The sequence below is a fragment of the Leptinotarsa decemlineata genome, unplaced genomic scaffold (genome assembly GCF_025532065.1).
Source record: "Leptinotarsa decemlineata unplaced genomic scaffold, Ldec_3_MD MMD2_tig00001019_RagTag_RagTag, whole genome shotgun sequence".
Lineage (NCBI taxonomy): Eukaryota > Metazoa > Arthropoda > Insecta > Coleoptera > Chrysomelidae > Leptinotarsa > Leptinotarsa decemlineata.
Window position 1 is genome coordinate 3,248,465 of NW_027412557.1, and position 14,408 is coordinate 3,262,872.

General features: G+C 33.3%; 1 protein-coding gene across 4 annotated transcripts in view; it reads right to left on the reverse strand.

Moving 5' to 3' along the window:
- Positions 1-408: 408 nt before the first annotated feature.
- The window catches only part of LOC111512523 (para-nitrobenzyl esterase), a 106,295-nt gene continuing 92,295 nt past the window's right edge, over positions 409-14,408 (reverse strand). For all 4 annotated transcript variants that reach the window (XM_074175336.1, XM_074175337.1, XM_074175338.1 and 1 more), the window contains 4 exons: positions 10,190-10,359; positions 9,795-9,930; positions 3,338-3,485; positions 409-706 (listed from right to left, as the gene is read on the reverse strand). In XM_074175336.1, coding sequence (XP_074031437.1) covers positions 526-706; positions 3,338-3,485; positions 9,795-9,930; positions 10,190-10,359 — 635 coding nt within the window. In that variant the 3' untranslated portion in view covers positions 409-525. The remainder of the gene's footprint in view (positions 707-3,337; positions 3,486-9,794; positions 9,931-10,189; positions 10,360-14,408) is intronic.

A 14,408-nucleotide genomic window follows, 5' to 3' on the forward strand; every position in this document is an offset into this window, starting at 1 on the left:
CTGTGAAAAATGGTCATTTTTTATTGCTCGTTATTTAAAAAAATGATATTACTTCATCACTCTACATCTACTCGAAAGCATATATCATGACCATTTGAGAAAGACACATAATTTGGGACCAATAAGTGAACAACTGAAGAAAGTGCCGATATTTTCCAATAATATATCAAAAAACAATAGGAAATTCAAAACAGTATTTTGCCATTTTCATGAAAATTATTCTTTCTAGAAAATTTATGACCGTGTGGATATAAATGCTTCTAATAAAAACTAACGTGACTTCTTCTTCCGTGTTACGAATCACACGTTATAATGTAAGACCCCGTTAGTCCTTAGCTCGCACAAGTTTCTCAACTTCTGAGAATTGTCGTTCGTATGGAGGCGACAGCTGATTAACGAAAAAACAGATTTTAAACAGATTTGAACAGATTTATTGTCAATATTCATCAACAAAATATTGAAATAGTTCCGCTGCATCAGTAAATGGACATTTAAACTGCGGCGGTTTACATTCAAATCACTTTCTCAAAACACATTCAGTGGAGGTCTGATGTAGTCAATAAAAACTTTCCTCACTTGGTTGTAATATTTTGGATTTGCAAGCACTTCCAGAGTGTTGTTAATCATCAAATACTGAATTGGTCCTGCCTTCACTGGAGGCCATAGTACGTTTCCTAAAAGATTATCTTGTTTCGGTGTTGGGTTCCTATAACCAAATAGAAACGAATCAGCTATAAAACATTATTATGATCTGCAGAAGTAGAAATACAATTTACAAAAATTATATAGGTACCAAATAAGTGAATTGACATCATACTACGATTATCGTTACCTAAAGCAAACCTACCATAATCGATAATATTTGCAGTGCCTCAGTATAATGGCAAATAACTAAGATCAATTTGAAATCTAATTTACACATTAGCCATTTGTGATGCACTGTTTGGAACTTTGGTGTAGTAATTAATATTACTGGAGCTTTTTCCCAACACCAAACCGTTACGATGCACTGTTTGGAACCTTTGGTGTAGTAATGAATATTACTGGAGTTTTATCCCAACACCAAATCGTTATTTTTAACACATCGACACGTGTTTCGATCACCAAGTAATCATCTTCAAAGAGGAAGATTAAAACTAGAAACTAATGCGAGCTAACCCTATTTATGCTATATAGGTATCCCATACAGGTAAACCATCCAGGCGTACCACCCAAACAGGTATACCAACCTGAATTGATTTTACAATTTTGCCTTATCTATTATTTTACAAATTTGTTTATATAAAACAATTTTCAGTTATATAAAAATTAATTTCACAATATTGCCTATCCAAATTTATTTTTGCAATGTGTCCTTATGTAGTAATCAGTAAACCCAACAACATTATTTTATTTTAATAAGCTATATAGTATGCTCTTTGGTATAGGTCCGTCATCGTTATTCATAGAATTATTGTGTTTACTTATTTCTACACTCTCATAGGCATCAAGTTGCCTGTTGTTGTTAACTTGTCTAACTAATCTTAATGAACTGAAGTCCATAGACTTCAGTTCATACAAGTAAGTCCATAGACTTCTAATGCGAGCTAACCGTATTTATGCTATACTAGTACTATGTTGCTGTATCGCAATGTTTTGGAACAGCAGGAGATGTTGAGGTGTTAAAACAATGGTTTGGTGTTGGCAAAAAATACAGTAATATTTATCAGCTATTAATAACTTTTAGTTGTCTGTAATAGGATAAAAAAAGATGATCCCACCAACTCTGCATTCAAATATCACAAATGATTCGAAAATTTGGAAAGGGCTATTTTTTCAATGTCGTTGTTATAATTTTGACAGTTAGGTATTCTCAAACGGTTTTGACAGTTTTTAAAGTGATAAATCCCAACTTAGTCCAGAGAATTGAGATTGTGCGTTTAGTTGGTGATAATGCTCGATCAACGAGGACGGCCACGGAAAAATTCAACAGTAGATATCCATATCGTGAACCAATTCACCATTCAACTGTCTCCAGGACCAATACGTTATTCAATAAAACCGGGAGAGTGAATGAAACACATGTACCGAGACAAAGAGGGAATATAGAGATAGATAGACGGATACATTTTTAGAATATGTTCAAGAAAACCCGAAAAATAGCTTGCGGCAGATTTCGCAAGATTTACACGTTAGTTTATCTATAATACGTACATGTTTGAAAAAAAATAAAGTTATTTGCTTCAAACCGAAAATCATGCACACGTTAGAGAGAGGCGATGAGGAACAAAGGTTAGAATTCTGTTTATTCTGCCAAGGTGAATATTTGAATAATAATAATAACTTTCTGGGCAATATTCTCTTCACCAATGAGGCGATATTTACCACTAACGGTACAGTGTCCACTCAGAATTCCAGGTACTGGGCAAAGAAGAATCCACACTGGATGATAAATGCAAAAAGCAAAATTCACAAAAAATCTCAATGTCTGAGTAAGAACATTCAGAAACTGTATAATAGGTCCAGTGTTTTTTTAAAACATACTATACGGTGGAGGATTTTATAATTTTTTGACAACGAAATTTATGGATTTCATGAAATAACCAAGCATTGAAGAACGCAGAAATGTTATATTTCAGCTAGACGGTACCTCCGTCCATAATGTAATTGCTGTGAGGCAATATCTTGATGAAAAGGAAGATGGATTGGACGAAAGGATTGGACGAAACAGCTCTTTTATTTGATGGCCGCCTCGATCACCAGACCTGACTCCATTAGATTTTTTCTGTGAGAATATTTGAAAGAAAGTATTTATAGAAATAGACCACATAATTTGAACAAATTGAAGGAGAGGGTGAGGCAAAAGTGTAGTGAAATAACACCAGGCCAATTGAGAAGGGCCCACCAGAAATGGAGACGACGTTATGATAAAATGAATGAAGCTTGAAGGAGGATATATTGAAAACTCCAATATCAGAATAAGCTGTTTCATTTATCATTTCATAATTCATTTCCATTGTTAGTAATATTTCTAATATAGAAAACACGTTTTCAACTTTTGATTTGTTGATTTGTAAAAAACATAAAAAGTTTCATTTCTCTTTTATTCATTAAAAAGTTTTCCCTTTCTACACTTGTATAAAGTTCTCCATTATAATTATTATATTTTTCAGATTGTGGAAGGTAAAAATACCCAAAAAAGGTCGATGAAAAACTACAAATTTATTTTAAAAATGTAGTTTTTTTATTTCCATAAGGAATGCTAAAATTGATAAAATTTAACGCTTTTGATAACTTAACAAAGATAAAACTAAAAGGTAGGTATTTATACTCCGTTGATCTATCGAGATATACTCACTGATATTTAATAAAATTGCTCCATAATTTCAACATTTTTTTCATTATCATTTGATCGGGTTTTGGATAATCTTTGGCATCTTTTATAGCCCCTTCTACTCCTCCAAAGAGATACTTCAGTTCTGAGGTATGAGCAACATTATTTGCCCCTGAAATTAGGACACACTAATTCAGAAACCAACAACAATTCAATACGCTACTGGAACCATCAAGAGAATGACGAGTATATGTTAAATAATAGTTCTTTTCGAATCAGATTCTATGTCACCTGTCACTCCCGCCTGATGTGTGTGTGTTTGACGGATGAAGATTAGTTATAAACAAGTATGGCCGAAACTGAATTCAAGATATTATTTTGATTGTTAAGAATATACGTTTATGTTGTTGAACTTTTGTATAGTAACACGTTTTTGCCAAATAAAATCAGTGTAAATGATTCACGCCGTTTATTTAACATGGTAGCAGAGCGTGGTTGGCAAAACGAGTAGAAATTGCAGTAAAAGAATAGTTGCACAAGAAACAGAAAGAAAGAAAATGGCGGGCAAAAAAGATGATATCTCTCTGCCGGTATTCGATGGAAAAGACTGGGCCAAATGGAAATTTAGATTGTTGTTAACACTGGAGACTAAAAATTGCAAGGAAGTATTAAATAATGAAATACCGGAAGGTACAGGAAGTACGGCAGCAAGTATTGAACAGTGGAAGAAATCTGATGTAAAAGCTAGGTCCATAATAGTACAAGGGGTTAGCAATGCACAACTAGAACTAATAATAAACGAAAAAACAGCAGCAGACATGTTGAAAAAATTGAATGCAATATATGAACCCTCATCAACGGCACTGAAACTACTTGCCAAGAGGAAATTGCTGGGCTTAAAAATGAAACAAGAAGATGACCCTCAGGATTTTATAACAGTATTTGAAAGACATATAAATGAATTGAAGAATACTGGAGAAATTATTGAGGAAGAGGATCAATTAAATTATCTATTGTTAGCTTTACCAGATTCATGCAGTACGATAATAGATATCATTGATGCACTAGCTCCAACCCAAAGAACTGTTGAATACGTTAAGTCAAAGCTGTTAATAGATTTCAAAAGGAATAATACAGAAGAGCACAAAAATACAAGTCAAGGCCATGTTTTCAACTCACAAGCTTCTAGCTCTAACAGATATGAAGAACATTTCCAGAGAAAAGAAACTGAACAGAAATGTTACAGATGTGGACGTCCCGGGCATATTAAACGCTACTGCAGAAGTTTTGGAAACAGAGGTAGATATAGAGGAAGCCCAAGTTATAGAGGTAATTATAGAGGAGGAAGAAGAAAATCAGCAGGAAATTCAGCGGAGGTTAACGAGAATCATAGATCAGAAGAAAATTGCTTCCAGGTGATGCTAACGAAGTCAGAAAAAGAAGAACCGAAATTTGTTGATAATAACAAAATAACCTGGTTGTTAGATAGTGGCTGCAGCGACCATATTGTAAATACCGATAAGTACTTTTCAGAAGTTAAAGGGCTAGATAGAGATATAAATATTAAGGTAGGTGATGGATATATTATTAAAGCTCTTGCTGTAGGAACCATTGTTGTAAATTTTAAAGTAGGTAACAGTGAAATTAAAACTGTAATAAATAATTGCTATTTTGCTCCTGACATGAATAAAAATTTGTTGAGCATGTCAAAAATTACAGATAATAATCACAAAATATGGGCCCAAGAAAATTACTTAGAAATTATTAATAAACAGAACAAGGTTATCGCTAGAGCTAAGAAGAAACAAAACCTGTACGAGTTATCCGGTAATGTAGAATTCAATTTAATTTCCAACAATTCTGTTATTCTAAATGAAAAAGAAAAGTGGCATAAGAAATTAGGTCATGTCAATTTTGATTTCTTGTCAAACATGTGTAAGAAACAAGTATGTGATGGGTTACCAAATTTCTTAGAGAAAGAAAACATTAAATGTGAAATTTGTATAACCTCAAAAATGGCAAATTTGAAATTTCATAATAACAGAAGAAGAGCTAATGATTTATGTGAAATTATACATACTGATGTAAACGGCCCCATAAATCAAGAAGGCTATGGAGGTGAAAAATACTTTGTAACTTTCATTGATGATTTTAGTAGATTAGTTATAGTATACTGTATAAGGTCAAAAGATGAAGTCTTTGATTGCTTTGAAAGATATTCATTATTAGTTCAAAATCAAACGGGAAAACGAATTAAAGAAATTAGGTGTGATCGGGGAACCGAATATCTAAATAAAAAGTTTTGCGAGTTTGCTAAAAAAAACGGTATATGGTTGAGACCAAGTCCTAGTTACACTCATGAATTAAACGGGGTAGCTGAGAGATATAACCGCACCCTCATGAATAGCGCGAGGTGTTTATTAACTGATGCAAAATTAGATAAAAAATATTGGCCAGAATGTGTTAGAACAGCTGCCTATTTGAGCAATAGGGTAATAAAACAAAATAATTTTGACAAAACTCCTTTTGAAATATTTATGGGCAGAAAACCTGATGTATCTAATCTGAAATTATATGGTAGTACTGTTTTTCTTAGAATAACTGATACAAAAAGAAATAAACTGGAACCTAAGTCTGAAAAAGGTACTTTGATAGGTTACTGTGATATGGGTTATCGCATCTTAGTAAATAACAAAATAGTTGAGAGTAGGCATGTTAAATTTATTGAACAAGGTGAGAGATACATAAGAATAACAAAAGAGAATGAAAGTGATGAAAAAGAAAATGAAAGTAGTGCAAAAGAGAATGAAAGTACTTTGATACGAAATGGATGTGATGGTAACGAATCAGACATGTACGACAACTCTAGTGGAGAGGAAATGGATCTAAATAACAGAGAACCTGAGAATATGACTGAAGGTGTGACAAATGAGGTACTGAAGAGAATCAGAAAGAAACCAGTATGGCATGATGATTATGTTATAGATGCACATTGTTCAAATGTAGTAGTTCCGAATACTTTCTCGGAAGCAGTAAAATCAAACGAAAGGGTTTATTGGCAAAAGGCCATGGAAAATGAGTTGAGCAGCCTACACAAAAATAAAACATGGACACTGGTAGATATAAGTTCAGTACCAGATGGTAATAAAATTATTCAAGCCAAGTGGATATTTAAAGTAAAGCCAAATAATCTTTTCAAAGCAAGATTAGTGGCCCTTGGATATCAACAACCAAGAGAACTAGAGGAAGAAGTCTACTCACCAGTGGCAAGGATGCCTACACTTAAATCCTTATTGTCAGTAGCATGTAGTAAAGGTTGGCATATAGAACAAATGGATGTTCAAACAGCCTTTCTGAATGGCAAAATAAATTCGGAAGTGTATATTTACCAACCTGAAGGTTTTGAAAAAAATGAGAATATGGTCTGTCTATTGAACAAAGCTCTGTATGGGTTGCGCAAGAGCCCTAGAACATGGTATGATTGTTTTCATGAATACATGGTAACGAAAAAATTTGTTTGTTCAAAGTACGATTCCTGTTTATATATTAAAGATGTGGGAGAAAAATCTGTATATGTCATTTTGTATGTTGATGACTTATTGTTGTGCAGTCCTGATCAAGCAGAGTTGAAATGTATAAAAGAAGAGCTGAATAAGAGATTTGAAATGAAAGATTTTGGCAAAATAAAAAACTATTTAGGCATTGACATTGATTATGATAGAGACAAGAAATACATGAGATTGAGTCAAACGAAATATATCGAGTGTATTGCAAGAACATATAACGTCATAGAAAGCAAAAGTTATCGTACACCACTTGAAATAAATTTAAAATTAGAGGCAGCGGAAACTTGCCCAGTGGAAATTCCATATAGAAACTTGATAGGCGCATTATTGTATATTAGTCAGGGAACCCGTCCAGATATCTCATATGCGGTAAACTATTTGAGCGGTTTTCAAAATAACTATTCAAACACTCATTTTAAATATGCTCTTAGAGTTTTAAAGTATCTATATTCAACAAAAAATCTAATGCTAAATTTTAACTCGTTATGTGAAGTACATGTTGATTGTTATGTAGATGCTGATTGGGCAAGCGATATTGTTGACCGTAAATCAAGAAGTGGTATTATAGTTAGAGTATTAGGAAATCCAGTTCTGTGGATCTCTAGAAAACAGAAAGTCGTTACTAGATCCTCATGTCACGCTGAATATATTGCTTTGGCAGAAGCAACAGATGAGGTACTGTTTCTAATAGGTATTGCAAAAGATCTGTCTTTAAATGTAAGCGAACCAGTTGAAATTTTTGAAGATAATTCTTCAGCAAAACATTTGGCTAATAATGGAAATTTTTCTAAAAATAGTAAACATATAGATGTTGGATACCATTATGTTCATGATTATGTTAAAAAAGAGATCATTAAAGTGTCAAAGATTTCATCTGAAGAACAGTTGGCTGATATATTAACAAAAGCCTTAAGTTTTGTTAGGTTTGAAAAACTAAGAAAGTTGTTAAGTGTGTATTAATATAATATAGGAACTTATTTATACGAGTTATGTATTAAGAACATTTATATTCATGATATGATTCAAAAAGAAAGGAGGTGTGTTAAATAATAGTTCTTTTCGAATCAGATTCTATGTCACCTGTCACTCCCGCCTGATGTGTGTGTGTTTGACGGATGAAGATTAGTTATAAACAAGTATGGCCGAAACTGAATTCAAGATATTATTTTGATTGTTAAGAATATACGTTTATGTTGTTGAACTTTTGTATAGTAACACGTTTTTACCAAATAAAATCAGTGTAAATGATTCACGCCGTTTATTTAACAGTATACTTCAAAACCTGATTTTATCTCCTCATTCATTTAAAGGTTATGCGCCCAGACAATCTATATATGTATATTTATGCTTATGACAGAATTATTAACCATGATGTCAGGAAGAAATGAAGAAAAGTATCGAATAGCTCTTTAGATTGTGGCACTTGGAAATTCAGAATAGAAACGAATTTGAAAAAATGTGTTGATGTGAGTGGACCCACTGAAATTCAACTAATGCAATGCGGTGTACATGGAGATTAATTTCAAAGGAAATACGATTGCGTACAATACCAGATTTTCAATCATGTACCAATAATTTGGTACATGATTGAAAAATGTGGTTGTGCTTTTGGGTCTAACTGCGTATGAGATGAAGTGATTGCGTGTTCAAAGGACAATACTAGGTCGTCATAGTTGATAGACTCTGGAACGTCGGATCATCTCGTCAATGATTTGGATTCAATGAGAGCAGTAAAAATTTGAGAATCCAATGACAATTGGTGTTGCAAAAGCAGGTCAGAATCATGTTGGTTATTCGAGAGTTTCAGATGTTTCAAATTGACTTGAACATATTTGTATTACTAGTAATATAACTCATGTACTGAATTCCACAAAAAATATTTGCCAATAGGTAAAGTCAAAAATACCTAATGCCAAAAATGTGGAATTCAACTGAAGTACTGTATTTGAAGATTATAAGATTGTAGAAGTGGTTTGAGAAAAACCTAGGAAAAATCTGGGAAATAATTTTTTTATGTTTTTTCTTGAATCCTAAGAGGTTCAGGTTATTGAAAATTATAATTATGATGTATGATATCATTGGTAAGGTATCTGGAAGATCAGTATATTAATTATTGAAGCACACGGTAGAGAGACTGAATGGTTGAGTTGAAAAAATGGTATGGAAAAGTTGTATGACAGCTGAACGAGATAGAATGCCATATAAAAACCAGGTCATTAGATATTACTCATACTAATTCATGTGTCTTCTTCAATGTGGTATATGAAAAATATTTCCTTGATTTTTTTATGACTACTTTCATTTCTAAAGTATTCGAACTTTCCAAATCTTTCAAAAATTTTCCACGAGTACTTTTCAGAAGACAAATTTTGAAATTGAGATGTATACTAATGAAGATGTATACTAATGGAGAGGTATACATGTCAAGAGATTTTTGGGAACTTTTGTTTTTCAAATGTATGGTATTTGGAGCATAAATTGGAAAACAATTTTGGGGGAGCCGTGAAAGCAGCTGCCTATAGGCAGCTGCTTTCAGCTAAGCATATGCCAAGGATATGCTAAGCATATCCACATATTCAAAAACATGTTCGAAACGATAAATTTCATTGTGAAAGTTCAACATGTTTACATGTGTTACAATTCGGCAGAATACAGGCAGTGGAATTGTTAGAAATTTATTAATGAACAGTTACTTTTTCCTAATGAAGAAAGATATAAAATCGTTTTTTGACTGATTTAGAAAATAGTGAACGAGAAAAATTATGAAAGAGTGAGTGATAGAAAATATGTATAGAGTTGGTACCCTTAGTGAGTGGAGCGAAACGATGATGTAGAAAGAGTGGCTTAATCGAAGTATCTTAATTGATTGGAATTACAGATATATTGCCTGTCGAATTTATTCTTCTTAACCTTACCTGGTACATTCGTCAAAAATGATAGACCGGCAATTTCGCCTTCGTATGCAAATTCATAAAGATAGACATTCGAAAATTTTGACACCAGTTCGGCGGTACGAATTCCAGGAGTAGTAAACGATTCCTCGCTGAGATACTAGAAAACAATATTTTTCAGGTGAATAAACACTATCCTTATAATGAAAATTTTAAGGTTATTACATAACAAAATTCATTATAAAGCTTGTGTCGCCCTTACATGAGAAAATATATTATTGGAAGATGTGAAATTATTCATTGCCTGAAATTGATAATATCAATGGTTTACAGTCAATGACTGGAAATTGATTTACAAGAACTATTTTGAACCAAATATAGACACACTTCAATTTTCATTGAATAAATAAAATATTCACCTTCATAAATGCTCCAGGGTTTCCCTGAAACGTTCCTTTTGTATAAATCCTTTTATATTCCTCAGAAGCTTGTTTTAAAAATTTTGCTTTCACGTTCAATTGTGGATTTATCATCAAACTTACGTTCCGATCAAATATATTGCCTTCAGCTTCTATTTCACTGAGTGTCACTAAAACCAAAAAAATACTTTCCTTCGTTCAATAATCAAAGATGGAATATCACTGACCTATAAACATAAAGGTATACAGGGCGGTTAAATTATGAACAAACCTTCGTTATTTTACAAATAATGTACTATCTAGAAAAATTGAATGCCGATTTATAAATGTATGCCCCAGAGATGTTGTGTCACCGGTTTTGATTTTTTACGTCTTGTGAAACTTCATCTGAAAAGTATTTCAATGCTGCATTCAGTGATGATGAATAATTTAATTCGTTTGTACTAAAATTATTATTTCATTTCAGTAGGGAAATCACTTCATATCCAACAAAACACAGCAATTAAATGAGTCATGCGGAATGCCATCTACCAGTTTCTTGACAACAAGCAGATCTACGGACACATTCCTCTTGCATATTGTGAAAAACTTCAGGGATAATTTCGCTAATTGCGACCCTAATTCGATTTTCTCACTCCTGTAAATTCGGCGATTTATCTACATACACTTTCAAATCCAAATAAACTAACAAAAAGAATCCAGAGGCGTAAGATCTGAAGACCTTGAGGATCATACCATCGGTACACGTCTACTAATACTCCTAATACTCTTTCTAGTGAAACAATTATTTAAAAACTCGCTAATACCACATGCATAATGCTAGGTTAAACCATCTTGTTGCAACCTAACCTACCATTTGGTAAATCTTGCATCTACCTTGTTCCTTACTCAAACTGTTGATATTGAGTTGTATCAGCAAATTAAATTATGTACACCCATCGCCATCTATGGTTTGATACTTGTAAAGTGTGCTGAATGCTGATCAGAGCGAACGTAGTTTTATTTTAACTCTGCTTAACAGGTTATGGGCCCAGAGTGTTAAGTTTTTTTAAAAAATTGCAAATAGTTATATCGCGAGTGTACCTAAAGTAAAAGGTCGCGAGAACTATGCAAAATGGGCATTTGCAGCAGAGAATTTCCTGATACTCGATCAATTGAAAAAGTGCATTGAGGAAACTGAAACAGATGATGAAGAGAAGAGAACTCAAGCGAGAGCAAAGTTTATCTTCACGATTGATATTTCATTGTATATTTATATCAAAAATACCAAGACAGCAGAAGATCTTTGGACTAAACTTAAAAACGTATACGATGATGCCGGTTTCACCAGAAAGTCACGTTGTTACGATTCCTGATTTCGGCTAGGCTAGAAAACAAAGACAACATGGCGTCGTATATAAATCATGTTATCGACACGGCACCAAGGCTGAGGGACATCGGATTAAAAAAATATGAAGAATGGGTAGGATCTTTACTCTTGGCAGGACTACCAGAAAGTTTTTCAGCTATGATAATGGCTATAGAACACAGCGGTATATAAATTACCGCTGATACAATAAAATCCAAATTGCTGGAGATACAGAACGATAATGCAGGTTCCGCTTTTATCGGCAAAGCTACGGGAAGCTGAAAGTTTAATGGCAACCAAAATGATCAAAAATATTCCAAAATTGGCAACAGTGGTGACAAATGTCAAAGTCAGTCGTCGAACATGTCATTTATCAAAAACGAAAAACGTTATTATCGTTGTGAACAAGTTGGACATTATAAAAGTAATTGTCTCGATGCAAAATGGAACAGAAACAACCAGAAAACTGCGAATCACGCAAATGTTTTCAGTGCAGTCTTTCTGGGTGGACAATATTTCAATAAATTGGATAGGCACATGGATCCAGTAGTGCCCACATAACTACAAACAAGGACTGGTTAACAGAAACTGCAAATTCACAAGGACCCAACGAAATTGTACTTGCTGATAAATCAAAAGGATGAATTATACTTTATGGGATACTCACGGATTTCCGCAATATTTTCAGGGATGATACTACATGATGGTAGGAATTCAGAACACTTTTAATTTTTTGTCGGACTCAATTAGTTTTCGAGATATAACCTGTCAAATTTTGTATGACGTCTTATTTTACCTTCTTTTAAAAGCAATAAACGATTGCAATTCACATATTTTTTTATTCAACACAACATTTTCCATATCATCGCACCTTTTTCTATCCCTTTTCAATCACTTGTTGCCAAGTTTCCTGAAACTAGAATGAAATTCCATAATTTGTCAGGTACACACAAATCACTTTTTATAAATTGTATTAAGTTTCACAATTCAAAAATACGTTCCTTTTAGAATTCGGAAGTCAGGTTAGATGTTGAGGAGAAATAGTTTTTACAAAAGTAAATATTCGAAAATACGTTTCTTTCAGAATTTGGAGGTCAGGTTAGATGTTGAGGATACATAGTTTTTTAAAATTCTAAAGTAAGGTTAGACTGAGTTAGGTTAGGTTGACTTATGGAATTTCAATCTAATTTCAAGAAACTTAGCAATAAGTGAATGAAAAGGGATAAAAAAAGTGTGATGATATGGAAAAAGATATGTTGAATAAAAAATATGTGAATTTCAATCGTTTATTGCTTAAAAAAAAAGTTAAAATATAACATCATACAAACTTTGGCAGGCTATATCTCGAAAACTAATCGAGTCCGACAAAAAATAAAAAGTGTTCTGAATTCCTACCATCACGTAGAGTATCATCACAGAAAAAATCGCGAAAATCCGTGAGTGTCCCATAAAGTAAAATTTTCCCATCAAAAGTATTGATTGAAAGCACCGTAAACTTGAACATAACAACAATTGTGCAAAATGAAAGAATTTAAGTGTTGATCAAAGACGTACCCCAAGTATATATGTACCCCAAGTAGCAACAAATCTATTATCGGTTGGCAATTAATCAGAAATGGAAACAGTGTAATCTTTGAAAATGATGGTGGCAAAATTTTCAACAAAAATGGACAGCTAATAGGAATAGCCGAGTTGGTCAATGATATGTACAAATTAGACACTGAAAGAGCAGAGCAGTGCTTTCAAGCTGCAGGAACTGTTATGTCAGGAGAAATTTGGCATCGAAGACTAGGGCACATCAATGAAAAGGACCTGAAGAGAATGACAAATGATGCAGTTGAAGGAATGATATAAAAAGGAGAAATCTGCATGAACAAACAAAACTGTGAGACTTGTAATGAAGGCAAGCAAACTAGATTACCATTTTCAGATAAAGGATCTCGAGCAAGTAGTATCCTAGAAATTGTGCGGTCCAATGGAGGTTAAATCAGTAGGAAACGCTAGATATTTTTTAACTTTCCAAGATGGGTATAGCAAAATGGCTTTTGTCTATTTTCTTGGAACAAAAGATGAGGTATTCGAATGCTTCAAACATTTTAAAAGTCTGGTAGATAACCAAACAGAATAGAAGATAAAAACTCTGAGAAGTGATAATGGTGAAGAGTTCTGTGGGGCAGCTTTTGAAAAATTCCTGAAGCAAGCAGGCATATTATATAACCATTGTATAGAGAGTCAGATGTTTATTATTTGGTTCTGCTGAACATCTGAATATAACCATTGTAGAGAGATTCAGATGTTTATTATTTGATGCGAAGCTTGACAAAAGATTTTGGGCAGAATCAGTTGGCACTGCAATTTATTTGCGCAACCGAAGTACAGTCTCAGGACTAGAGAATAGAACACCATTCAAAGTATGGTTTAATAAAAAACATACATTAGCAACTTGAGAATTTTTTGGGAGTAAGGTAATGGTGCACAACCCAAAAGCAAACAGACTAAAACGAGAAATCAATTAAAATCATTTTAGTAGGATATGGTGAAAGTACTAAGGGTTACAGACGGTATGACCCAGAAACAAACAAAGTAACCATAAGCAGAGATGTGGTGATTATGGCGAGACGTGTGGTGACGACTGGCCGAGAAATTGTACAGTAGCTGTTGTGATGTGTAAGTGGGTTTAAAAAAAAAAAGTCAATTATGAAGGCATACTGTATAGCTAGGTTAGTAGCTGAGGTATTCTTACAGAAACAAGGAATAGATTATATGGATACTTTTCCCCTGTAATAAGACATTCAAGTTTACGATTACTTTTTACACGCTTTATATTAGCTTCACCTGTATGTACGTATGTATGTATGTATGTGTGAGCGC